General features: G+C 32.4%; 1 protein-coding gene and 1 non-coding gene across 3 annotated transcripts in view; both read left to right on the top strand.

Moving 5' to 3' along the window:
* Positions 1-27,438, top strand: part of AP1G1 (adaptor related protein complex 1 subunit gamma 1) — a 60,209-nt gene that overhangs the window by 19,746 nt on the left and 13,025 nt on the right. For both annotated transcript variants that reach the window (XM_074286043.1, XM_074286044.1), the window contains exons 3-15: positions 5,122-5,246; positions 9,032-9,173; positions 10,539-10,635; positions 12,586-12,662; positions 18,193-18,288; positions 18,997-19,077; positions 19,225-19,323; positions 20,689-20,744; positions 21,061-21,174; positions 22,663-22,803; positions 23,907-23,961; positions 25,511-25,633; positions 26,747-26,836. In XM_074286043.1, the coding sequence (XP_074142144.1) occupies positions 5,122-5,246; positions 9,032-9,173; positions 10,539-10,635; positions 12,586-12,662; positions 18,193-18,288; positions 18,997-19,077; positions 19,225-19,323; positions 20,689-20,744; positions 21,061-21,174; positions 22,663-22,803; positions 23,907-23,961; positions 25,511-25,633; positions 26,747-26,836 (1,296 nt within the window). The remainder of the gene's footprint in view (positions 1-5,121; positions 5,247-9,031; positions 9,174-10,538; positions 10,636-12,585; positions 12,663-18,192; positions 18,289-18,996; positions 19,078-19,224; positions 19,324-20,688; positions 20,745-21,060; positions 21,175-22,662; positions 22,804-23,906; positions 23,962-25,510; positions 25,634-26,746; positions 26,837-27,438) is intronic.
* LOC141559269 (small nucleolar RNA SNORD71) lies at positions 21,673-21,758 on the top strand. Its single transcript, XR_012487331.1, has one exon. It is a non-coding gene; the product is annotated as a small nucleolar RNA SNORD71 (small nucleolar RNA).

Raw genomic sequence — 27,438 nt, 5'->3', positions numbered from 1 at the left:
AATTTTTAAAATGGATTTTAAAAAAATAATAATAGCTTTTTATTTTTCAAAATACATGCAAAGATAGTTTTTAACATTTACCCTTGCAAAACCTTATGTTCCAAATTTTTCTCCCTCCTCCTCCTTTCTCTTGGCAGTAAGTAATCCAATTTAGGTTAAACATGTGAGTTCTTCCAAATATATTTCCACATTTATCATTCTGCACAAGAAAAATCAGATCAAAAGGGGGAAAAATGAGAAAGGAAAAAACAAGCAAATAAACACCAAAGGTGAAAATATTATTAAGCCCTCATTTAAAAAAAAATTAAATTTTATAATGATGTTTTTATAATCACCTACATTTCCTAGAGGGTCCCTCCATCATCTCCTTCCCCAAGAGCCAGGATAGCAAAGAGGAAGAAGAAAATTCAATAAAACTCACCAACATACTGAAAAAGGTTAAACAGAGTGTTTCAAATCCAGGGATCTCTGCAAGGAAAGAGGCGGGGAAGGAAATGCCTTCTTTGGAGCCAATTCTTGGTCATTTAAATTTTTCAGAGTTCAATTCCTATATTTCCTTTCCATTTCTATTGTAGTCATTGTATATTTTGTTTCTCTAGTTTTGTTTACTTTACATCAATTCATGTTTTCCTATACTACTCTATATTTGTCATATTCATCTTATAACATATTATTCCACTACATAGCTTAGATATTTATTAAGAGCTATGTGTCAATCTCTGTGATAAGGGCTGAGGATATACACAAGCAAACAAAACAGCTCTTGCTTTCAAGGAGCTTTTATTTTAATGGAGAAAATTGGAGATTTAGAAATAGCTTGGTGGTGCTCTGGAGGCATGGTAAACCAAAACAGTTTTCTGGGAGGGAAGAGGTGGTGAAATGATACTTCAAGTTGAGATCACATTGCAGCAGCGCAGTGAAAGTTTGGGTTTGGGTAAGATAAGGCCAAAATTTATATTCATATACCATGCTTTATTTGATGTAGCTCCAATTATTTTAACCTAAATTTAATTATGATTTTTCTTCTTAAGAATGAATATTTAAGAAATTTTAAGTTTATTTTAAATAAGAATTGTGGGAGAGCTATTTCCCCCCATGGGAAATTCCAGCCTTAGCTTGACTTAATTTGGAGCTTAAGGTCCTTGGGAAATTAACAAATAAACTTTCTTGTCATTGTTGTCATAAATGTCATTAGTTTAGCTCCCTTTGTTAATCTGTTTACTATTGAGACAGCATAAATGAATCTTTTAGTATATCCTGGAAATATTTTTTATTCATAACCACTTCAGTTCATGAAATATAGAAACAATTATTTCTATTCCTATTCTTATAGTTTCTGTTTATTAAAAAAATTGAGGCTGTTAAAAGGAAAGAAGCATCAATACCTTTTTAAGTGTTTGAGGAAAATTGAAAATCAATTATTATGTTAGGCTTGGCAGTAATAAAGCATTTCTTGAAAAAAAATTATGCAAGAAATAATCCTGTTTGTGTGTAAATTTGCATAGGAAGAAGTATATATGACCTTATCTGGTATTTCATGTCATGAAGGTCACTTTGGGTTTTTTAAGTATCTGTTAAATTTGGTGAGAAGAGAGAGAGAGAGAGAGAGAGAGAGAGAGAGAGAGAGAGAGAGAGAGAGAGAGAAAGAGAGGAAAGGGGGGAGAGGCAGAGAGAAAGAGAAACAGAGGTGAGGGTGTGTGTGTGTATGTGTGTGTGTTCTTTGCATCTTCTGAGAACATAGCTGTACTGTTAGCTATAGAGTGACAAATTTTTCAGTGATAGTACATGAATGTATATTGATCTGTCTCTGTGTAAATCTGATTATGTATATATCTAGAATAGAGGCTGGCCCGAGGTGGGAGAGTAAAGAAGACAGAAAAGGGAGTGATGCAGTTAGGTAGTGCACCTAGGATAGAGTGCTGGGCCTGGAGTCAGGAAGGCTCATCTTTCTGAGTTGAAATCCTGCCTCAGACGCTTATTAGCTGTATGACTCTGGACAAATCATTTCACCCTGTTTACCTCAGTTTCCTAATCTGTAAAATGAGCTGAAAAAGGAAATGAAAAACCATTACATCATCTTTGCCAAGAAAACCTCAAAAGTGGGGTTATAGAGTTGAACATGATTGAAAGAGTGAGCATCATCAACAGCAAAAATTTAGGAAAAAGTTAGGTCCATTGAAATTGTTAAACTAGTTTTTTGAGACCCTAGAGTAATTCTCACACCAATTTTTATCAAGATTATTATTTATCATGAACTGATGCTGAGTGAAATGAGCAGAACCAGGAGATCATTGTACACTTCAATAACAAAATACTGTATGAGGATGTATTCTGATGAAGATCTCACTCAGATCCAATTGATCAATGATGTACAGAATCAGCTATACCCAGAGAAGGAACACTGAGTGTGAACTGTTTGCATTTTTGTTTTTCTTCCCAGGTTATTTTTACCTTCTGAATCCAATTCTTCCTGTGCAACAACAACAAAAAAGATTCGGTTCTGCACACATATACTGTATCTAGGATATACTATAACATATTTAACATGTATGGGAATGCCTGCTATCTAGGGGGAAGGGGGGAGAGGGAAGGAGGGGAAAATTCAGATAGAAGGTAGTGCGAGAGATAATGTGGTAAAAAATTACCCATGCATATGTACTGTCCAAAAAAAAAAAAAGTTATAATTATAAAATTAATTTTAAAAAGATTATTATTTGTACCACAGAGGTAATTGCAATGACTTTTTTTTTTTTTTTAAATGCAAAATTAAAAAGTAAATGGCTTTAAAAAGGAAAGCATATGCATTTGGCTTTGAAAACCTATCCTGAAGGATGACAGATTGGATATAACTTTTTTTAAAAGTGCAATTCAAATAAACTTTAGTAAAAAATAAATATCTGTGAACATATAATATGTTGGACTTTTCTAAAAAAAAAAAAAACAGCTGCAGTGAATAATTTTTTTAAAGGAAAAATAAATATTTTCAGAGATTTATTTGGACAGGATTTTAGCCATGTTCTAGTTTAACCGTACTATTTTATAGATATCCTTTTATAGATATTCAGAGGTTTGAAAAGGTAACCTTGCCTTGGATCACACATATAATAGCAAAACTATTAGCAGAAGCCATTTGTTTGTTTTTTGTTTTTTGTTTTTTTTTTTTCCTTGAGGATTTCATGTGCTAAGTGGAAGATGTTGGAATGAGTTAAAAGCCTTGGTTTAATTTGGTGTATTTCATATTGTAGTCCTTGTGTGTATGTCTGTATTCTAATGAATTCATTTCTTGACTTTAGAGGATTTTTCCTTTAATTTATGTTTGTTCATATTCTGCCTTTAACAAGATTTAGCAAAACAAGTGATTTACTAGAAAACATTTACCAGGCCTGTATATTGAATTGAAAGACTGTACAGTCTTCATTAATATTTTTATAGCACCTGATTCTTAACATTGTTGCTGCCTTGCACCATATTTAGGTCATCAGCACCATTTTAGTAAATATTTTTCGCCTCTTCTATGTTTGGAACTTTTTTGGAGAGGATTTGATAGTGGGAACCATTAGCTGATATCTATTTTCACTCTGTATCTATCTGTCTATACATGCATCTCCATGAATATCTATAAATATACATCTATAAGCTGATTTATTAAGTGTGAACAACAATTTAAGAGTTCAAAAACCATTCTTTCTCTCTTTAATTTGGAAGGAAAAGAGCAGATTTCTCTAGAAATCATTGATTGAATCTTGAACCGGTCCTTTGGCAGTCAAATTAAGCCTTTGTACCATTTCAAAGAATATTGTTTTTAAGTGCACACAATAAAATAACAGAACTATAAAGAACTAATTTTGTTGAATCACGATTATCAAAATAATTTTAAAACATGTTGACAGACCTTAGGTTAAAGACTGTAGGAGGAAACAGCAGAACTTAATATACATATATTTCTAGCATGTAATTGTTCTGTTTCTTTCTTTTTTCTTTTTTCCTGAGGCTTGGGTTAAGTGACTTGCCCAGGGTCACACAGCTAAGAAGTGTTAAGTGTCTGAGAGCAAATTTGAACTCGGGTCCTCCTGAATTCAGTGCTGGTGCTCTATCTATCCATTGCCCCACCTAGCTGCCCCCTATTTCTGTTTCACACAGCTTTTATTATACCTTTCACTTGTCAACTTGGTTGTCCTGTCATTCTCTCCCCTTCCCCATTCCCCCTTTATTTATGTTAGAATTTATGTTAGCTATTATATTTTTAGTTGCACATTTCATAGTATACATTTGTACCTAGTAATAACTATGGTGAATTAGTAACATTTCAAACATTTTCTCATAATATTTTGAAAAAGTGGCTTTAAAATTATTAGTTTATAAAATAGAATTGGATTATATTATTTTAGTTAAATGTACTATTTTAATTAAATTTTCTACCTTGCTAATATGAATAATTTTGGGTATTCTGCCTAGTTTTGTTAACTTAAAATTTTTCTTTAAATTTCTCCTTTTTTAGATGTTTTTGTGTATTGTTAGTTACTCAATTACTTGAGTTAGGTGTTGGATTTCACTTCCTATTAAAATGTTAATGTATATTTATTTGCAAGCTCGCATTTGCATGTAGATTGTTTATTAAAGTTCACAAATTGTTTGGAACAGAGACCTTTGCTGCTGAAAACTCCAGAGTGGGACTGAACCAAATTAAAGTATAATTGATAAATGTTTAATAAAATAAATCAAAATACATTACATTATTGATAATAGTTAATTTGTGTTTTTTAAAATCAATATGTAGCAGGGATCTGGTTTTTTTTTTTTTCCCCTTTATTAAAGCTTTTTATTTTTCAAAACATGGGATTTGTTTCTATTTGAATTTAACATCATTAGTTTTGAAGGTAAGGATCCCAGGGACTAAAGAATAGCAAAAATCCCTTTTTACTCTAAAACTCTAAAATGCCATGTCTCTTATCACATTACCTAAAATCTGAAATCTTTGGTTTTTTAATTAAGAAATATAAATATAGTCACACCTGTATACACATTTATAGTAGTGAAATAAGATTCTGCACAAAATAATGGCATCTTTTGGAACTGGTATTTCTGTGATAGTTATTTTGTGATTTCATATTTATTTTGCAGTTGGAGTGCCTCAAGCTTATTGCTTCTCAAAAATTCACAGACAAACGAATCGGCTACCTAGGGGCCATGCTGCTGCTAGACGAGAGACAGGACGTACATCTTCTAATGACCAACTGCATCAAGAAGTGAGTCAATTTTTTTATTTCCTCTTCTGTCATAGTATATGGTAATTGAGATTATATGCCTAGAATCATAGATTGAGAGCTCCAGGAGACCCAGATGGTCATCAGGTCTGGCCTCCTGATGTTAAAGGAGAGGGCCTGAAGCCCAGAGGGACTAAGCAACAGGTTCAGGTTACACAGGTGGTGGGTGAGTAATTGAGCTAGGAGTCAGCCCTGTGTCCTCAGACTCCAAACTCATTAGTCTGCCCATGATTTGGAACACTCATATAATTGTATTCAGAGTGGCTAAGATACATTTGAATTGTATTTGATTTTAAATGCCCCCTCCCCCCCCATTTATCTAAACTGTCTCCAGAGAAGTTTGAATCATTGATATTTTTTGAACATAGCTTGTTAATTCAATTTTATTTTATTTTCAGCTCTGGGTTATCTTCTTTCCCCTTGTCATTGAGAAAGCAAGACAAACAAAACCTATTATAAACAGTATCACATTAGTTATGTCCAAAACCAAGCCCTTCAATCTGCACTGAGTCCCTCAGTTCTCTATCTGAAGGTGGTTAGCCTCTGTTGTCATGAGTGCTGGAATTATGATTATTTTTTGCGTTGATCAGAGTTTCCAAGTCTTTGAGAGGTTTATCTTGATCATATTATTGTAACTGTATAAATTCTTATTTTGTGCATTTCACTTTGTATCAGTTACACAAGTCTTTTTTAGTTTACTCTGAAACCATTCCTTTTATCAGTAAACATCTTTCTATACAGCTTAGGGTCTGGAGTACCTTCAGACTTAAATCAGGGAAATAAAATTTTGTGGACTTTTTGGCCCCTGGAGAAATAGAGAAACAATCAGCAAAAGTCAGGCATTATTCTTTGATTTCTACTTAATTCTCCCATAATAGGAATAAATGTATGATAGTAATTCTTTATTTAATGAGTAATAGAGGTAGCAGTTAAGTCCAATACTTTTGAGAGATTATAAAAGGAGAGAAAATTTTATCTTGTTAAGCATTGGTCCTTCTGAGATTTCAGTTGTATGAAATGCAATTTAATGATGAAATCCTTAGTCTACTTTCTTATTGGAATTTTGTTTTTCATTAAAATATTATTGAATGTGACTGAAAATACACTTGTGGAGGTAAATTTGATGTAAAGGCACTGAAATTTTCCTGCCATAACTAATGTTGCATTTGTTTTAAAGTTTTCTGTAGTTGAAGTCAAGACCCGAGTTCATATTTAGCTTTATGACCTCTTGTTTGCCTTGGGTTCCTCTACTATAAACTGGGAGTGATAATAACACCTACTTTGCAAGGTTTTGTGAGGGTGAATAAGATAATATTTGCAAAAAAACACTTAGCACAGTGACTTGTACATGGTAAAATGTTCATTCCCTTTACTTTATCATCCCTTTCTTCTTTCCTTGCCTTGAAACTTTGAGATGGAACTGGGATTAATTTGTATTTATAAAATGTCTTCTAATTTTATAGAGAGAGTTTGTGAACTGGCTCTTCAAGAATTTCTCACTTGACTAGCCCTTGAAAATATTTTGATAATAAAAATAATATATGGGCAAGCTATTTAGCCGCCTCAACTTGTCCTTCTCTGGGATAAAGTCCCTAAGGGTATGTCTTAACTTTGTGCTTTATTTGTGTCCTATTGCTACCTTTATTTCAACCACGTGCCTGATAATGTGATTGTTCCCGAAGATCAGCCACTTCTTACAGCTGAGTTTAAAGTTGACCTTAGTACAAATTCTTAGACTGATAAAATTCAGAAGAATGGAGCATATAGCCAGAGGGCAAATCTTTGCTCTTTTTATGGGATTCTGACATCCTGTTCTTTCTATTCAGGATTGGGAAGCCTGAATCTCTTCTATTTTGGAAATGACCTTAGTCATGTGACAATTCTAACTCCTTAAAATTTTCTTGAATTATTCGGATGCTTTGAAACTGCTAAATACTATGACCTGTATGCAGTTTTCATCTATACTAACAACTAAGAAAACAGTCAGTTGTTGTTAGAGAAGTATGCTCGGATTTTTTTTTTTTTTTTTTGACATGAATTGATACTTTAATTTTTCATTAATGAAAAATCTGTACATAAGAATTCTAGTTGTGCAAAGGTATTGTCTTTTTCTTTAAAAATGATTTTTACATAAAAATATGTTTACATAAGTGTACACATACACACAACTAAAATAAAGTCAATTCAAATTATACTTAGAAAATAGGCAGCCCATATTGGTTTGGGGGAGAGGGATTAAAGCTATATATATATATATATATACACCTAAATTTCACTTTAATAAAGAATTTCAGTCAATTGCTAATAAGAAGCAGCAAACTTCATTAATTTGAATTTCACTTTTTTTCAACCCTCTGGGAGAAGGATGATGAGAGGTAATGTGGACTAGTAGATAGAGCGTTAGACTTGGAATCAGAAGACCCATGATAAAGCTTTGGACATTTAAGATAATTTCTTTGATCATGTGGTCTTCATAGACCCTTACTTTGCTAATATATAAAATGGAAATTAACACTTTTTATCTGCCTGCTAAGAGACTTATCGTGAGAGAGTTGCTTTGAAAACTTATTTGGGCTATTATTACATGGTAATGGTTTTAGTAACATAACGAAGTAATTAAAGAGATGAGAGATATGGTTGAAGAAGAAAAATTATTCTGAGTATGGTTATCTGCCTGAATAACAAAGAGGTAGACCTAAGTATATTTACTTTTATAGGTTATGTTTTTTATATGATAATTTAAGGAGAATTAGATACAATGGTCAAGGCCTTTGAAAATCCATCTTTGAAGTATCAGGTCTCTGGGACCTGAAGAGAGGGGAATATATAACTTAGTTGGTGTTAATAGTCTAATTGTTCTACTTTATGTTAGTAAAACTGCTGTGGGAAAAGAGAACGTTTTGTGGAAATCAAATGAAAATGTAGAGTTTCTTAATTTAATAGAAAATTTATGTGTTGATTCTTTATAAGAGCAGCAAAGATCTTATTGTTAAATAATTCCATTATAAAGCCTTTTTCATTTTGAATATAGGCATGCAGTGTCTGAGTTAAAGATATACTTTGACTTCCCTAACAGAAGCCTTCAGCTTTTTTTTTTTTATGGTGTGGGGAGGTGATACCACTTGATGTAGTACAAAATTATGTTCTTTCAGAAGATAAGATTTTGTGGTATGTTTCTTCAACTATTTCTGAATGTGAAATGAGAAGTAAGTGTTTGAATCCCGACTCTGCATTTCAATATCTGTGTGATTTTTGGATCAGTCATTTTCTTTCTCTGAGCCTTAGTTTCTTCATCTGTAAAATGACTGGATCCCGAATGTTGATTTCAGCTCTAAATCTCAAGCATCTCGCTTGAAATTACTGGAGTGAGCCTGAATTCGGTAGTAGAGATAAGATGTTCCCTTTTGAGTCCTTTTTGTCAGTGACATTGGACTACTGTAAAAGAGTTCATGTTTTGTTGGTAATTCATGGCTAGCATTTCTATAAAGCTTTAAAGTTTACAAAACACATTACATATTCTCTCCTTTGGTTCAATTGTACACCAACCCTGTGAGCAAAGTCTATTATTATGCCTATTTGACTGCAATGTTAGATAATTAAAATCACTTATTTCCTGGTACTATATCTCAGTAATGGAATAAATTCTGAAACCTTTTTTAAGCTGCAAGTTTCCTTAACTACAGGTTTATGGCCTTCTTGATTTTGGACAATTTTCTAGGGCTTTGGACAAGGTATAGAGTTACCTTCATATTTGTTTTCTTTTGCAGTGATCTTAATCATAGCACACAGTATGTGCAGGGGCTGGCACTCTGCACTCTTGGCTGTATGGGTTCCTCAGAAATGTGTCGAGACCTTGCAGGAGAAGTAGAGAAACTTCTTAAAACTTCCAATTCATACTTAAGAAAAAAGGTAACTTAGGATAAAACTAATTTTGTTTCTCCAAATTGGACAGTTCTGTAGAATAGGGAATACCAATGATTTATTTTTTTACTCTGATGGTTTAAAAATTTAGGTATGTCTTTGTGTGAGCAGTGGGTTCTTAAAGAATTATGTTGTTTAGGATTATAAAGTATCTCAGAAGTTCTTTATAATATTATCTTTGTATAAACTATTTTCTTTGTTCTGTTCATTTTGTTCTGCATCATTTCATAGAGATATTCCCAGTTTCCTCTGATACTAACCATTTCATCATTTCTTGTGTCAATAATATTCCATTATGTTAATGTGGTATAATTTGCTTAGCCATTCTCTTGTAGGAAGATGCCCTCTTAGTTTCCAGTTTGGGGTCATCTAAGAAATTAATATGTAACCTTTTTTTTTTTTTTTTTAAAGAGACATTTGGGATTAGTGCTAGCAAATAGATTATTTTTCTAGCTCTATTCCCATTGTATTGCAACTGTAATTGAAGTCTTCAATCCCTTTTACTCTTAAATATACTGTTAAGATTAGAATTGAAAATAGCACTGGAGACTTAATTGTAAATCAGCTCTATATTCTGTAGATTGTATGCCTATTTTTTACAGGATGGTCATAATTAAGTTAAAAAAGAAAAAGCTTTCAATGGTAGCAGGTAGAATGTATTTAATGTAAGTGTTCTAATCCTTTTCTTTGCATGTTCAGCATTCAAGGTTATTTTTGGATGTTATTTAAGTCTCTTAAGAGCAACATTTGTGTTTTATATATATATATATATATATATACATATATATATATATATAAAGTAAAATACTTGACAAAATTAGTCTTGATAGGAAGAAGACCTTTTGACAAACATGCCTTTTAAAGCCATTCATTCCTTCTAAAAATAGTCATCTGCTTTTATTTTCTTTTGACCTAGGATTGTCATCACCTAGTATGGTGATAGATTTGTGATACTGAGATACAGAAGACATTTAAACAACAGGGATAATGAAAAGTTTTATACATTTAAAAAAAGTTAGAGAACACTTAGGATACTTGGTAACCTTTGTTCCCACTTTCCAAAGGTGGGAGTGTAAGAAAAGAAACTGCTTTCCCAAATCACTGATAATTTGCTTAGCATGATTTATTAATTAATTATTCAGTTCAGCCCCCAAAACTTTGCTTTGGGAGATATTCATGAATATAGGGTTGTGTGAACTAGGAATTAATTTATAGGCAAGGGGGTTTTTTTGGTATGTTTTTTTTTTATAAAAATACTTCTCGATGCCCTCATTTATTAGAGGCAGATGTTAATTACCTTTCTTAAAGATAATGATTTTAACTAAAGCCAACTTTTTGTCACTTTATTTATAGGCAGCACTTTGTGCTGTACATGTCATCAGGAAGGTACCTGAGCTTATGGAGATGTTTTTGCCAGCCACAAAAAACTTACTGAATGAAAAGAACCATGGTAATGTCTTCTTAGAGCCTTTACAAGATGTTTGGGAGGGAAGGTTGGGGTTGGAATACCAGGCTTTCCTATGCAAAGGTGAAATAAGTTGTTATTTGGCTAATATATGCCTTGAATGGTTCCATTAAAGTCCTTGTGACCAAGACTATTTTTCATAACTGGGTACTACAATTCCTGGAGTCTAATCATCAGTGATAGATTCCTTTGATTTAAGAATAATCTTCCCAGTAGTCCTTTAAAAAGATTAATAAGGTGAGTATTTTTGTAAAGCCAACACATTATCACTAATGTGCAGTTTACTATTTTTTTCAGTGGTTGAATATTGTGTGTACTTTTCTTGAAGGCCTATGATTATGAACTCATTTCATAACAGAAGTATAATGGTAGTTGTGTCAGGTGTAGGATTTATGATAAATTATTTTATTACCCTTAAGAAATTTGTAAAAATTTCAGAAGCACTAAATGGAATTTGTAGGTATCCCAGCATTTATGATTTATTCATGTCAGAAAGCAGAAATATTGAGTTAGAAAGTTCTTATTTGAATGATTAAGACTGCTTAATGAATTTATCCTAGTTTTTACAATAAAGTCTCTCTTCCCTCCCTTTCCTCTTCTTTCTCCTCAGGATTTCCAAATAAATTTATCTTTCCTGCTATCCAAATATTAATAGGCTATAAAGAAGTTTTCCTTGGGACTTCACCGGAAATTTTTAAATTATTTCAATTTCTCTAAGATTGATAGGTACTTTTGCTAACAGCTTAGTAGCATATATGAAGTAGATGATGTCTATTTTGTATCTCTTGTGAATTTATTTTTGTAGGTATTCTCTTATAGCCACTTGAGGAGTGGAAAGGCATAAACAAAGTTTCAATTTGGGCAATAATAATACAGTATATACCAATACTGGTGGTGGTATAAGAAAAAAATGTCACGGTATCCTTGTTTGACAGTAAGTCAATAAATAAGTATTAATCCAGCATAATAAAAATGACAGCATTAGTCATCAAATTGCCAAAGGATTAAGTTATAAAACTTGGGGGGAAAGTGACTAAATTCATCTGGAGGAACAAAAGACCAAGAATTTCTAGAGAAATAATAAAAAAAATGGTAGTAGCAGTGTCATATTTGACACTGTCTTGCAAAGAACCCTTTAGTACTAGGTAAAAAAAATAGAAAGGTCAAACAATGAAATAGATTACATATACAACATACAAATTTAAATAAATATGGTTATGTAATATTTGACAGACTCGTACTCCAATTACTGGAAAATTGGGAGTCTGGAAGAAATCAGGTATAAACCAACAGTTTACACCATATGTCAGATGTAGCATGACTTATACATAGAGGGTTAGAAGAAGAAGAAAGATCGTACTCTTTTGGCAAGAATGCCCTGGAGAAGTGTTAATGACCAAACAATGAATTAAAAAAAATCACAGATAAAAAGGATAATTTTGAGATTTTGCACAAACAAAACCAACATATGTATTGAAGAGTGAGATAATTATCTGGGAAAAATGTTTGCAACAGATTTCTCCAATAAAGCGTTCATAACCAAAATGTAGAAATTGATTCAAATATGTGCAAGCACCATTTTCTGATAGGTGAATAATCAAAAGATATGAACAAACTATTTTTAAAGACAGAAAGCCAGGCTATGAACAAATATATGTAAAAAAAAAGCTTCAAATCATTAGTAATTAAAGAAATATAAAAACAACTCTGAAGTTCTACTTCATGCCCCTCAATTGGCAAAGTTGAAGAAAAAAATTAAATTCTTATTGGGGGCAGTCAACACTGAATCATCTCCTAAGGGCTTTGGAGTTGGGCATATATGAAAAAAATGAGAAAGTATGTCTCCTATTCTTGAGACATTTTGTCTAGTTGTCATTAAGCTGATGAGAATGTTGAACCTCATTTATACCTGCCTCCCTATTTTTTTCTGTTCAGGTGTCCTTCACACATCTGTTGTCCTGCTCACAGAGATGTGTGAGAGAAGCCCAGACATGCTGGCACATTTCCGAAAGGTAGGCACAAAGTGGGATATTCCTTAGCTAAACTCCTTTTATTCTGCAAATTATGTGAATTTTCTTTTCTTCATCCTTACTGTTTAAGGGAAGGAAATTGAGGAGCTGAATTTTAATGGAGATGTTAGCCACCCTTCCTTTGCTGTTGAATCAGGAACCTGGATATGTTTTTGTCTTTTCCTTTTTCATGTTAAAAGAGACATTTTCTGAAAGCCTGACTTTTAGCAGATAGTAATCTGTGTTCCGGATAAATTGTAGTCATTGGTTTCTTTTTTCATAAATTTTTGTATTCCAAATCTGTGTTCCAGATAAATTGTAGCCATTGGTTTCTTTTTTCATAAATTTTTGTATTCCAAATCTCAAACTGAAGTCTTCTCCAACTTTTTCTGTGCTTCCTCACTATTCTAGGCAGGGGACTCCTCAAGGGTTTAATTATTTTTCTTCTTCCCTTTCTAATGGAACAATAGTTTTAAAACAATTATTATTGACTCAAGTTAAAATTATGCAGTAAGAGAGTGGAAAGTTTGTAGAAGACTTTTGTCTAATAATATGATAAAAGAATTGGCATCCTGCATACATTGGATCTAGTGGAGTTTTTACAATTTTTTTTTTTTTTGGGTTATATTTTTTTTCTTCTAGATGTGTATGTCTTGATTAAATTATTGTAAAATAGTATGAGACCCGTATCTGTCCCTAATGCTTGCTTTATGTGTTTTGTTCCTGTTTTCTGTTTGGAATCCTGCTGTATGTTAGAATGAAAAGGTAAGAATTAACCCTCTTTTAGATGGTGCATGTTGGCATTAGGTCCTTAGAAGCTTTTGTGCGGCCATGATTAACTGTAACATACTAATGCTGCAGCTCTGCTTGTGATTTATTATGAGAATGTTTTATTTTAGTCTTCTTTTATTTTTTGGCTAACTCCTTGTCAGTCTTGTTTTTTCGTCTTGTCATTTACACTCCATGATCAGCCTTGGATTTCAGTTGTTGCCTTTTGTGAATTGGAAGCCTATTTCTCTGCTATTTTTTCTCCGAGAGAAATTTTGAATGGTTTCCCAGTGCCTTGTTCATGTTAACCCTAGATCTCTTTGGACACAAAATGGTTTGCTTCCTATTGGAGTAGATAAAAAAAGCTATCAGATGACCCTTTGGAGGAGAATATGGGCAGTTTCCTAAGGAAGCTGTTGCTAATTCTGAGCAATTACATTGAAACTTGTAGCAGGACCTTTTTTCTTCATCTGAATTTTGCTTACAGTGTTTGAGTAGAGGAAGCGAGCAGGGTGTTGAAGGGGAATATATGTAGGCCTTAACTGATGTTCTTGGCTGCTGCCTTTCCCACTGTCATCTTATTTTGTTTGTCCTGTCACTTGGTTTTAGTAACTTGCATTGTGTTTAAATAAAGCAGGTTCCAAGAGTTTGAATGCTTAGTACTTAGTTACATGTGATGTGCTGGGCTTTTGATAATAAGACCATCTTTGCTTTGTAGAAGCTTAAAGGGAAAAGACTTCTCTGAGTTGAGCCAGATTTTCTTCATTGTCTTGAACATTGTCTACAGGGCAGATTATAGGAAACATACAGGAAGTTTTCTGTGAATGTGAATGCTTTTACATTCTTGTACTTTATGGCCAGTGTAAATGTGCCCATCAAGTGGACAGATTTAATAAGATTCTATTTTGAATTTCTACTTTATCCTTGAAGTTAAAGAGGATAGGTTTAAATTAGTTTTAACCTTTAAACTGTCCAAATTAGATCATGAGTCAACTCTTGAATATTGGCCACAGCATTGGAATTCACATTTAAAGATGAATATTTGAATTGCATGCCTTCTGAAAAGCTTGACTTCCATGTAAGTTCTACTTCTCTATTATCTCTTTTGCAATTGAAAGAGAAGCAGATTCTGTAAGATGAAGAAAAAGGATTGGAATTAAATAAGAGTTTGCATTGTCTCAATCTTTAAAAAAAAAAAAAAGGGATACAATTGGTTTCAGTTTAGCTGGCCCATTTATTTAATTCACTTTAACTTTTAAGAGTTGCTTATTTGGTCCTCTTTTGTATTATAGCAAAACTGAATTTTTCATTAACAGTTGAAAAATGCTTTAAAATCATATGGTATGACACTTTTGTAGGTGGAGGGCCTTGTCTAAATTTAAATGACTTTGCTAAATTTATAATATTTGTCTAATGTAAAAATGGTTTTATCTTACTTAATTACTTTATTTGACTATTGCCTGCGTTTCCATCTCCAACCATTTCCCTCCCCAAATTTGGCTTATATAAAATCAAAGTTTGACCTATAATTGCATTATTTTAAAAAAGGTGTTTATTTCTTTGTTATTCTGAACTTGACAGATACTCAACAAACAGGAACATTTCTATACACAGGAATGGAAAAAGATTGTATATGAAATAGCAAATTTCTCACATATAACTTGTTTATTTTAAAAGTATATTACAAATTCAACATATTAGTTCCAAAGCTGGTTCTTCTTGTCTCTATCTCCCTATAAACTTTCTACTATTTTCTTATGTGCATCAAAAAATGCTCTGCTGACATTATTTTCTTTTTGTTATTTTGTGGCATTGCTGTTATGTATATTCTCTCACTTCCCAATTCTTACCCCTTCAAATTTAAGAAAAACAACAACAAAACCTCCCATTATAATATAAACCCTTAGTGAAACAAAACAGATGCATATGTTGGCTGTGTCTGAAAATGTATATTTCATTCTACATCTCTAGTCTGTCACTTCTCTATCAAGAGGTGAGAAGCATGCTTCATTATCGGTTCACTGGAATTGTGATTGGTCACTGCATTGATCAGAGTATTTTCTTTTCTTTTCTTTCTTTTTTTTTTAAAGTTTTTGAAATAATGTTTACATATTTTTCAATGTGAATGGTACCTTTACAAAAACTGACCATTTAATTGTGTATGTAATAGTCATTAACAAATGTAGAAAAGCAGAAGTATTAAACACATCCTTTCCATATTACAGCACAAAAAAAGTATGTTAATAAAGAGCTTTTAAAAAAAGATCCAAATTTAAATGGTCTAATTCATATTACCATAATTCAAATATACCATATCTGAAAATCCCACATAGTGAAGTAAAAAAAGAAATAAGGAATTGAACCAAATTTAAATCTTAAAGAATTGGTAGGTCAAAAAACAGATCACAGTAAAAGCAGATCAGATTGCTTTTGTGAACAGTTCTTAAAGAGGGAATTTATATCTTACAACATTTTCATCAGTAAAAGAATAAATAAGTGAATTGGACATGCCACTAGAAAAAACTTAGACAAAGAAGAAATCACAAAACTATCTGAAGACAGTCTGAAAGTCAAAGATTTTAATAAAATTGGAAGAATTAGTAAAAATAGTTTTTCTGGACAGATTAACCACTAACTTACTTGATTTTTAAGGGAGAAGAAAACAACTTTACTAATGTAAAAAAAAAAACCTTAACTATTTTGTCCAATTTTATGTTTTTAATAAAACTGCTACATGAAAAGTGAATCTTTACAAAAATATGAAATATAGATTGAGAATATAAAAAAAAAATTTAAAGAATCTCAAAAAATTTAACAAACAATATAAACTTCCCCTTCAAAATCTAAGACTACATATATTTACAGATAAATCCTATTAGATATTTAAAGAATTAATTTCACTTATATAAAGTTTTCAAAAAAAGGATCTTTTCAGATTTCTTCTATGATACAAATCAAAGAAAAAATTTAAACTGATATCCCCTCATGGATATAAATGCAAAAGTGTTGAATCAAATATTAGCAAAGAAATGACATCAATATTGTAAATTATAATTAGGTGGTTTTTATATCAAGAATTCAGAATTTATTTAATATTAAGAAAATTGTAACTATGTCAGGTTGTGTTAATGTAAAGGAAATCACATATCATAAAATGCAGAAAAAATTTTGTGGCATTCATTTCCTTTTAAAAGCATTAAAAACCATAAGGTTAAATTGTTCTGTTCTAATGATTATTTATAATGTGGAATAGGAATTGGATTTAAGATCATCTTCATGAACTGTTCTTGTGGTAAATAATATTTACCACAGTAGTATTAATGAAGAATTAGCATTATGTATAATGGAGTTAAAAAACAATACTAGGTGCATTTCAAGTAGGAGCAGAGAAATGAAAGTTATAAGTATTATCACCACTATTTTTTGAAACTATTCTAAAAATGCTAGCTATAACAGTAAAACAAGAAAAAGCAACTGAAAGGAAGGAGCATAGGAAATGAGAAGACAGAATTAATTGTTCTTTGTAGATAAATATTTTATTTAGAGAATCCTAAAGATTCAGATAAAATTATATTTTTATAAGTATGTACCTATATATACATAAACACATATGTATGAGTGTAAGTGTACATATCATATATACACACACACACACACACACACACACACACACACACACATATATATACTTTTTTCTCCTTTAAAAAGGATTTCATTTTAGAGATAAAGCCTGTGTTTGAACTAGTGGTCTAATTCATATTACCATAATTCAGATATACCATATCTGAAAATCCCACATAGTGAAGTAAAAAAAAGAAATAAGGAATTGAACCAATTTGAGAAGTTTTTCAATCTGCGTAGATTACTGTTGAAGATGAAGCAAAATAGGAAACTTTTCTTCATTCATTGTTTGTCTTGATTCTTACATAGCATGCAAGAGATGTAAAAATGCTGCTGTTTGGCAGTATTACTAGACAGGTCCTTCCTGCAAAGAGCTTATAGTCGGTCTCATTGGAAATGTCATACATGTGACATGATATGGCAGTTAAGTAATAATGTGGACATTATATCAGGTATTTAAAATTACATAGTATTATAATTTATTACTGAGGGTGCCACACGTTTTTGAGATGAATCACTGGATTTTAAAGGGTTAAAAATCCTTTCACTGCTTCTTTTGTTTTCATAGAGATCTTTCCAGGTTAATTGCATTTAAAAAAATTCCTTTTTGTTGAAAACAGATTCCTCACTCTATTTTAAATCATTCTGATGAAGGATTTTTAATTATTAGAATAACAAAATTGTCAGTAATATAGATGTGGAAATGTCATACTTATAATTTTTATTTGAAATAATTATCTGAAGTAATCTAAATATCGTGACCTCCAATAGCAGATATTTGAATATTCTTAAATATTCCAGAATACAAATAGGTTTCTTTACTTGTGAACCAGTACTATGTGACTATGGTATTTCTAGTGTCATATCTTGTTATAACTCACAAGATGAAGAAAGATAAGTTAGGTCTTATTACAATGATATATATTTCCTAAAAATAAGCAAATAGTTACTCATTTTAAAATTTCCTCAGTCTAATTATCCTTCACTTAATATTATGTGTTAGTGATACTGTATTCCAGTTTGCTGAATTGGGAGAAAAATCTACTTAGACTCATTCATTCATCTTCTAAGGCAGTGGATCTATTTTTTCTAAAAAATGTTCTTTGATGTGGTCATCATTTTTTAATATCTTTATTTTCTACAGCTTGTACCACAGTTAGTTCGTATTCTAAAGAACCTTATCATGTCTGGATATTCACCAGAGCATGACGTGTCTGGGATCAGTGACCCCTTCTTACAGGTGAGAAAAAGGAGTTTGCCAAATTTTAAAAATTAGGCAATAGTGCTTGCTTATTCTCTCTCCTCTCCTCCTCTCTTTCTTACTCTGTCTCCCTTCCTCCCTCTTTCCCTTCTGTTTTTTCCTCCTTCCTTCCCTCCCTCTGGCATACCAAGCTTACTATTTTGAGCCATAGTTTTTTTTTTGTTTTTTTTTTTTTTTTTTTTTTTTTTTGGTCAAATGGTCATACCTACCTCACAAGATTATTGTAAAAATAGCATTCGGTAAACTTTAAAACATAGCTATAAATGCAAACTTTTTATCTTGTGCCATATTTTTAAAGAGTGACAATTTGACTATTAACAGATTCAGATGATTGAGGTATTTCTTAAACTGCTAAGTGATTACTGAAATGGCATTACTAAGTGAAGTAACTTATGTAGTGTTCAGATACTAGAATAAATAAGAGATATCGGTAGTCTTAATGATGGTTTTTAGTCACTATAAAAAGCTTAGGCCATTGACTATTTAGCAGTTAAGAACTGCTAGCAGTAAGTGATACCTTTATCAAATAAGGTGATAGAAATAGATGAGGTTTTCATTGAGAAGCAACATATGTGCCATTTAAAATAAAACTTTTTAAAAATATTCTTCTTGAAATTGACATGAAGTTGCAGGGTAGACACATTTTGGGCATATTGTATTGGTTGGTATTCTTTATGCTTACACTAGGTGCGAATCCTGCGGTTACTAAGAATTCTAGGACGAAATGACGATGACTCAAGTGAAGCAATGAATGATATATTGGCACAGGTGAGTGGAAAAACTTTAATTCTGTTGTCCATTTGAGAGATATTGTGGAATTGAATACTTAGTAGGCTTTAGGCAGTCTCAAACTTAATGCTGTCAAATGTTGTCATCACTTTTTTCATTTATGTTTTTTTCTTTTTGTCTATTCAGGTTGCCACCAATACGGAGACTAGTAAAAATGTAGGAAACGCTATTCTCTATGAAACGGTTTTGACTATTATGGACATCAAGTCAGAGAGTGGACTAAGAGTATGTTTTTTTTTATCTTGTTTTCAGCAAGGCTTCTAGTTTAGAATGAACTACGTAGTCATTAGTGTCTTTGGAGCTGTTAATGACCAAAGTAATGCTGGAAAATTGACTTAAGGTATGGGTCTTTCCATTATAGAGGATCTACATTACTGATACCTGACGCGTCATTGCCCCCATTGAAGACTTACAACTGAATTTAATATGGTATTTTTGAAAATATTGGGCAAAATAAGACTTGGGGCTATATAACATTGTCAGGAAAACATTTAAAGTTATTTTTAGGAGTAGCTGTGCGATATCTGAAATATGAAACTGAGTTCCATAAGCTCTTATTTAAAAAAAAAGATATTTAGCCTTCATACTTGTTTTTAGAGTATTCTTTAGAGTAATTTGCAATTACTGTTTCTCAAACATAAACACACACATGTATTCTTATAGATCTGTGATCTCATCAGTGTGTATGCTCTTTCCAATTTATGCCCTCTCCTGTACTACTTTTGTTCATGTTTACAGGGTCAATTTTTTGTGTTTAGGGATCTTTCTTTAGATTTCTTGACATTGTGTAGATGCCATTATGGAGCACAGAGACTGTTCATTGGTTATCCTCTTTTTTCCAGTCCTATCCCTCTAGCATCCTTTGTTTTTCTTCATAGTTCTTTGGTAATTGTGCATTTGCACCTTACTTATACCCATTAATGAGCCTCCCTATTGTCTTTTTGTATAACATTTAACATTAATTCTTTAGACTTGTATTCTATGACTTGTGACATCACTGGAAGAATATTATTGTTAATAATTAAGATGGTCCTTTGTTTCAGGTTGAAATTTGGTATCATGTAAAGCATTATATTCAGGTCTCCAAATACAATTTAGCCCCTTTTAATTTTTTAATTTTGGACCCAAATTATTGTCTGTGCATAATGTCTATAACAAAATAGATATTCTAATGGACCGACTATGTAGATTGTATAACTGCATATTGGTTTGGCTAAATAGTTATTCTTAATTTTTTTTTATTCTTGTGTGAGCAATTAAGCTCCCTTGAAGGTGATAACTTAAATTTCATTTTGGAGGAGCAAGGCTTTTAGTATTCTGGGGTAATGTAACAGGATCATCTGTAAACAGAAACATCTGGAGAGCCTTATTATCTATAGGAAATCTAGTCTCTTATCCATAGATACATACATGTGTCTACATATACATGTGTGAAATCAAATTTAATAACATTAATTTAAATAATGTTTCCTTTAAACTTTTTAATGCTACCAGTTTAGAAATAGTAGGATTTCAAAGGGTCTCAAAGCAATATTGTGAAATACTTTCTTTTCATAGATCTTTAATCTATATCTACCTGTTTCTTTTCAGGTATTAGCCATAAATATCCTGGGTCGTTTCTTATTGAACAATGACAAAAATATTAGGTGAGTCAAATAAAATTTTCAAGTATTGAAGTCATACTTCATATCTTTGAAGATAATCAGGAACATTTAGGTATTACCATTCATTTGTAGTACACATTATAATAGGAAATATTTCCCAGGAAGCAGATTTAAGAAGTAATCTTTTTGAACTGTGCTTTCAAAAAGTAGGTGAATCACTTTTTAAAAAACATTTCTTTTCCTTGTGTATTTTGGCAGTAGTTTATGTCCTGACACTGAAGTTCCATTTGAATCTTATTCTCTGGGATTAAGGTTTTGTAGAAATTATTTTCTCTGATTTGTTGTCTGTTCTTCTCAGGTATGTAGCTCTGACATCATTGTTGAAGACAGTACAGACAGATCATAATGCAGTACAGAGACATCGAAGCACCATTGTGGACTGCCTGAAGGATCTTGATGTCTCAATTAAACGGTAATGAATGGAAAACCTTTTTTCATGTTTCTGGGCTAACATACAAATATACAATGAATATTATTATATAATAGAGTTTGGAATTAGGAGGACCTGACTTCAAATCTGGACTAAGACACTTTATTTACTTGATGCGGATCCTGGGCAAGTTAGCTAACTTTAATTGCCTGAAAAAAACAAAACAAAAAGTAGATTCGGCTTCATTCACTTACTAGCTTTGTAATTTTGGATAAGTCACTTCATCTCTTGCCTCAGGTTTCTCATCTGCAAAATGGAAATGATAATAGCACCTGCCTCACAGGGGTATCATTAGGATCAAATGAGATAATATTTATAAAGTTCTTGACACAATGTCTGGTACAGAACAGGTGCTATATACTGTTTCTATAAATGTATATTCCCTATATCTCTCCCTTTAGGACAGAGGGCTATGAAATATAAAAGTAGGAAAAGGTAATGTTAGCTGTAGCCTAATGTTCAGTGGATTTTACTCTGCTTTGTGTGTTGGAGGATGAAAACTTTGAGTGATCCATCGGCTTAGTGCTTTGTCACAATGCTGAGACTCAGGCTGCTGACAGCACACATTTTTATTATAACTATATACTATATGTGTATAAAATAGCTGTATTTCTTAGAAGGTGCTCGAAGAATTAATGTTGAAAGTATTGACTCAAAACAAATCACTGCAATATAAGCTTATCTTTTTTTTTTTGAGAGAGGATTTAATCCTGGTCGAGTGTGCAGAGACTTCTATCAGTTTTTCTCAGTTTCTTTTGCACTTAAGATGATTATATGCACTTTGAAATAATTTTGGGACAGAAGGTGAGGAAAATCTTAGTGCAAAAAAAGATTTTTAAAGAACCTGGTTTAACAATAATCTCTCAGATCATTGTGTGGAGGAGATTTATGTTGATCAGTTAAAATTTGCCTTGAAAATAAATTCTTCATTGATTTCTTAGTACATGTTTAAAGTTCAAAAGTAAAAAAAGATAATTTTCAGAAGTTGGTTTCAAAATACATATTTCTGTTTAATGGAAAATCCCTCACTATTTCTAATAAGTAATTAGGTGAACATTTTATTCAGGTGGCACACAGACTGTAGTACTATTAGTGTGGCAGCTTTTTAATGTATATTTAAACTTCCTTTAATGCACTGAGAATTCAAGGGTTGTATTATATTATTAATAACTTCACTGTCACAGAATAGATTTAGTGAGGTCATGCCCCTATCTTAAGTGGACAAAGAAATAGAAGCACTTGGTCATTAGGGGCTGTTTGAAGTTAATTCTTTGGTTTTAATTTCTATAAAAGAAGGAAATGACATTTCTTCTGCATTTGGGAGCTGGTACTGTTTTATAACAGTGTTCATGAGAATGAAGGCTAAAAATGAATCTACTTGTTGGCACTTGGGATTTATAATTTTAAAAAATGAAACAAAGGTCGTGATATCTCAGCACTTGTTGATTCATTTTTTTTTCCCTCTTTAAGGCGTGCAATGGAATTAAGTTTTGCTCTGGTAAATGGAAATAATATTCGTGGTATGATGAAGGAATTGCTATATTTTTTGGATTCTTGTGAGCCAGAATTTAAGGCAGATTGTGCATCTGGAATCTTCCTTGCTGCAGAAAAGTAAGGTTCAGTTTTTATAATGCTGATTTAGGTAAAAGACAGATGCAATAACTTTGCTCTTGCCTGATTTTGATAGAGCCATATATAAGTTTTATCTCTATTATCCAACTTTATGTTTTGTTGGTGCCTTTCCATATTTATATCATGTGATTTCTTCTCACTTATTTCATGTTCTGGGTAAAATGGCTTACTTGCTTGCAGTGTGTTAGCTATAGATAACATTTTATCTTCCATTTTTCTGCCTTTGAACAGGCTGACCCCAATTACTGAAACATTTTTTCTTCCTCACCCCTACTTCTGAGAGTATTTTCAAAGTTCTGTTCAATAGTTCCCTCCTACAGTAGATGTTTCTTTTCCCCTTCTAGTTGTTAGTGTATTCCTGACTCTCCTAATTACTTTGTATACATTTTGTTTATTTGTGTATGTAATTATCTCTATCCCTACCACTAGAAAGTAATCAGCTTGTGAGTAGGGGATGCTTTCTTTTTCTTTGTATCTTCTGTGCCTAGCACATAGTAGGTGCTTCATAGCTGCTGGTTGAATTGAAGGACGCACTTAGGTATCTGAAGGGAGAAACTCTCTCTGTACTATAAAAGCCATCACATAGGAATTTTATTTCATTTAATTATTTATCCCATGAAGAATAGAAAGGTTAACAGGCTTAAGTTTTTTGCCTTCAAAATTCAGAGATGAGTACATCAGGATGTGAAGAATATTCTTTTCCTTTTTTTCCATTTTCCATTTAGTGAATAAATTTATAGTCTTTAAAACCATCTAGCTACAGGCACAGTCCCTTCTTTTCTATTGTCTGGTTTTCTTTTTCTTTTTTTTTTTTAAACTAATGACCAGATAGCAACATTTTTTTCTGAAGAAGTTGAGGAGAAGGGAGTTCCATTTTTAACTGACCTGGCTCCTATGGCAATATTATGTGAGCTGGCCAAGTTTAGATATAGCTGTTCCTCAGCCTTTGAAATAATGTTAGCTGCCAGACCTGGGAATGAAATGACTCGAGATATTTCTAGCAGAGAGATTATTAGATGACTGAAAGTATGCTGTGACTTGGAGACATCAGTTATTCAACCTGTGTGCTGTTGTTTTCTCAGGTATGCACCTTCTAAACGATGGCACATAGACACAATTATGCGTGTTCTAACAACGGTAAGTAGCAGCTCTAAAATTTTATATACATTAGATTTTTTGTTTTAAGTTTGGAATGTATCTTTTTAGTGGGCATTTTGCAGAGATTCTAGAATTTTTTCCTAGTTCATTTTCAAGAACAAAGATTCAGTTCATGTCTGATACATGATTGTAGTTGTTTTGGACAGCTTCTGAAGAAATTTGAAGGGTCTTCTTGCTTGAGGGTGTGACAAATGGGATGCTGAATAGGGAGATGCTAGGTTTCTCAGTCTCCACTAAGCATTTTATCTTTGGGTGAATTAAGGCAATTAGGTACAAATAGTCTCAATTTAAAGAAAAGCTACTGTTTCTAGAAAAACAAGTAATTAAAATGGATACAAAGAAATCCATAAGACACAAATCTTGATATTTCTAAGATCCTTAAGAAAACTATAGAGTTGTTAAATAAAATAGTGCTTATAGGCGTGTGACATTATTTCAAACCAAAAATTACTTGTTTCATTCCTCTCCTCTAGGATATACTTGTCTCATATTGGGTAGTTTTTTCTATCTTTTATTTAAAGCAATTCTAAGTATTTTCAGGAAGCATTTTTCCATTTAAGAGGTGGGTCTAAAGTAATTATCTATTCCAGTCTTCAATCTAAACTAATCTATTCAAGTCTTCAATCTAAACTCTTTTCTTAACATGTTTCCTTTCTTTCACCACTACAACCTTACCTTCTCCCCTCCATTCCCCTTTTTCTTTTCTTTTAGTTATTCTGAAGTATTTCTTCCCTCAAAATATGACTACATTTGGTTTGTCTACCCATAGTTCTTTATCATCTGTCTATGTTCATTTGGTAAAGCTGTGATGTTAACATGTTAGGTTAAGGAAGTTGTTGGTTGTTGAGTTGACCAATTATCTGTGCTCTGTTTTAGAATCTTTTGATGTTAGCACATACATGCCATTGGTCAAAAAATTGACTGAATTAGTATGTGAGTACTGTTAAGTATTACTAAGAAGCCTATTACTTCTAGTGAGGTATCCATATAAATGGGATCAGATAGGTGGCTAGTCCCAGTTACCTAGGGGACAAAATAAGTATTAAATTATATGAGACCTGCTCCGTCAGAATGTCATTTTATTGCTTTATAACATTGAAAATCTTATCATTTTCTCACTCATAAAATTTTTTGGTAACATTCATTGTAGTAAGACTTTGGTAATATGTAGATTTAGCCCCCAAAGGAGTAGATATTTTCACATTTTTGAAATTCAGTCTCATGTTTTTAATGGTTTGTAGAAAAAACACTTAAAGTGTTTTTTATTTGAAATTTCTTCTGAAAGAAAGAGGATGTTGTACTTTTTTTCTCTCTTTGATAAAAAGGGAGAAGCTTACACTTGAAATGGGAATTTGGAAGTAGTGAAACAATAGGAGTGTAGAATTTGTATAAGGAGCAAAATGATTGGTCTGAATGGGGCTTATATCTTGTAAGAGAAAGAGAAGCAAAAAAAAGGGCCTCCTTTATCCTATATCCTTATTACTCTGAGTTTATATGTCTGGGGTAAAATGCTTGGGTTTTCTTTTAGGCAGGGAGTTATGTCCGTGATGATGCTGTCCCCAACTTGATTCAGCTGATAACCAATAGTGTAGAGATGCATGCCTACACTGTTCAACGCCTCTACAAAGCCATTCTTGGTGATTATTCCCAAGTAAGTATCTCTTGCCTTTATTAACTATTTTACTGTCAAGAGAAGATCAACCCGCCCTTTATTTTAAGTGAATTTTTATTTTAGAAGTACTTTTTTATGGTATTTTATTTTTCCAAATACATGCAAAGATAGTTTTCAACATTCACCTTCACAAAGTCTTATGTTCCAGATTTTTCTCCTTCACCAAGACAGTCAGTAATCTGATATATGTTAGATGTGTGCTGTTATTCTAAACATATTTCCATATTTGTCTTGCTGAGCAAAAAAAAAAAAAAAAAAAATCAGATCAAAAGGAAAAAAAAACACAAAAGGAAAAAATTATGCAAACAAATAACAAGTATAAAAGTTGAAAATACTATGTTACTATGTTGTGATTCACATTCAAATCCTACAGTATTTTCTTTGAGCACAGATGGCTTTCTCCATCACAAGTCTAAAATTGGAATCCATTGGAATTGCCCTGGATCACCTCATTGTTGAAAAGAGCCATATCCATCAGTGATCGTCACATAAATCTTCTTGTTGCTATGTATAATGATCTCCTGATTCTATTCACTTTACTCAGCATCAGTTCATACAAGTGTCTCCAGGCCTTTCTGAAATTATCCTGCTGATCGTTCCTTACAAAACAATAATATTCCATAATACTCATATACCATAAGTTTTCAGCCATTCTTCAATTCATGGGCATCCACCCAGTTTCCAGTTCCTTGCCAACTGCAAAAACGGTGCTGCCACATTTCTTGTGCATGTGGATACTTTTCCCTTTTTTATGATCTCTTTGGGATACAGACCCAGTAGTGAGACTACTGAATAAAAGGGTATGGACAGTTTGGGCATAGTTCCAAATTGCTCTCCAGAATGGTCTGATCAGTTCACAACTCCACCAGCAATGTATTAATGTCCCAGTTTTCCTATATTCCCTCCAATATTCATCATTGTCTTCCTGTCATCTTAGCAATATGAGAGACATGAAGTGGTATTGGACTACTTTTCTTAACTGAGTTGTTTTTTTTTTTTTAAACAAATATGCTTAGCTAACTGATGATTTTACATTAAATCTTATTTTAAGGAATTGAATATTCTGACATTTAATTATCTTCCTTTTGACAGCAACCTTTGGTGCAAGTAGCTGCCTGGTGTATAGGTGAATATGGAGACCTGCTAGTATCTGGTCAGTGTGAAGAGGAAGAGCCCATTCAGGTATTGTTAGTCCTAGAGTCATGATGCCCTCTGTCCTTGTTTGGACAAGAATTGAGTAAAATCATTTGGGGGCTTGTCTTTATTAAGGGTCCTCTGGTGCTGCTACATATCAGGCACTTGAAATTTTTAAGAATTGCATTTAGGAAATCCTGTTTTCAATCTGTCAGACTTGGTACTTGTTGATCCATTGGCCAGAGAGAAGCTTTGCCTGTAAAAAATACTCTCTGGCTCTGTATTCACATGTCTTTCCCTTTCCCTTTCCCTTTCCCTTTCCCTTTCCCTTTCCCTTTCCCTTTCCCTTTCCCTTTCCCTTTCCTTTCCTTAACATATTATTTTTAAATTCTAATTAATTATTTAAATTAAGTTTTACAAAAATTTTATGTGTAGGTAATTTTTCAGCAGTGACAATTGCAAAACCTTTTGTTCCAACTTTTCCCCTCCTTCCCCCCACCCCTTTCCCCAGATGGCAGGTTGACCAATACATGTTAAATATGTTAAAGTATAAGTTAAATACAATATATGTATACATGTCCAAAGAGTAATTTTGCTGTACAAAAGGAATTGGACTTGAAACAGTGTACCATTAGCGTGTGAAGGAAATC

Source organism: Sminthopsis crassicaudata, chromosome 2 (genome assembly GCF_048593235.1).
Source record: "Sminthopsis crassicaudata isolate SCR6 chromosome 2, ASM4859323v1, whole genome shotgun sequence".
NCBI classification, from domain to species: domain Eukaryota; kingdom Metazoa; phylum Chordata; class Mammalia; order Dasyuromorphia; family Dasyuridae; genus Sminthopsis; species Sminthopsis crassicaudata.
This window is presented reverse-complemented; position numbering and strand designations above follow the sequence as displayed.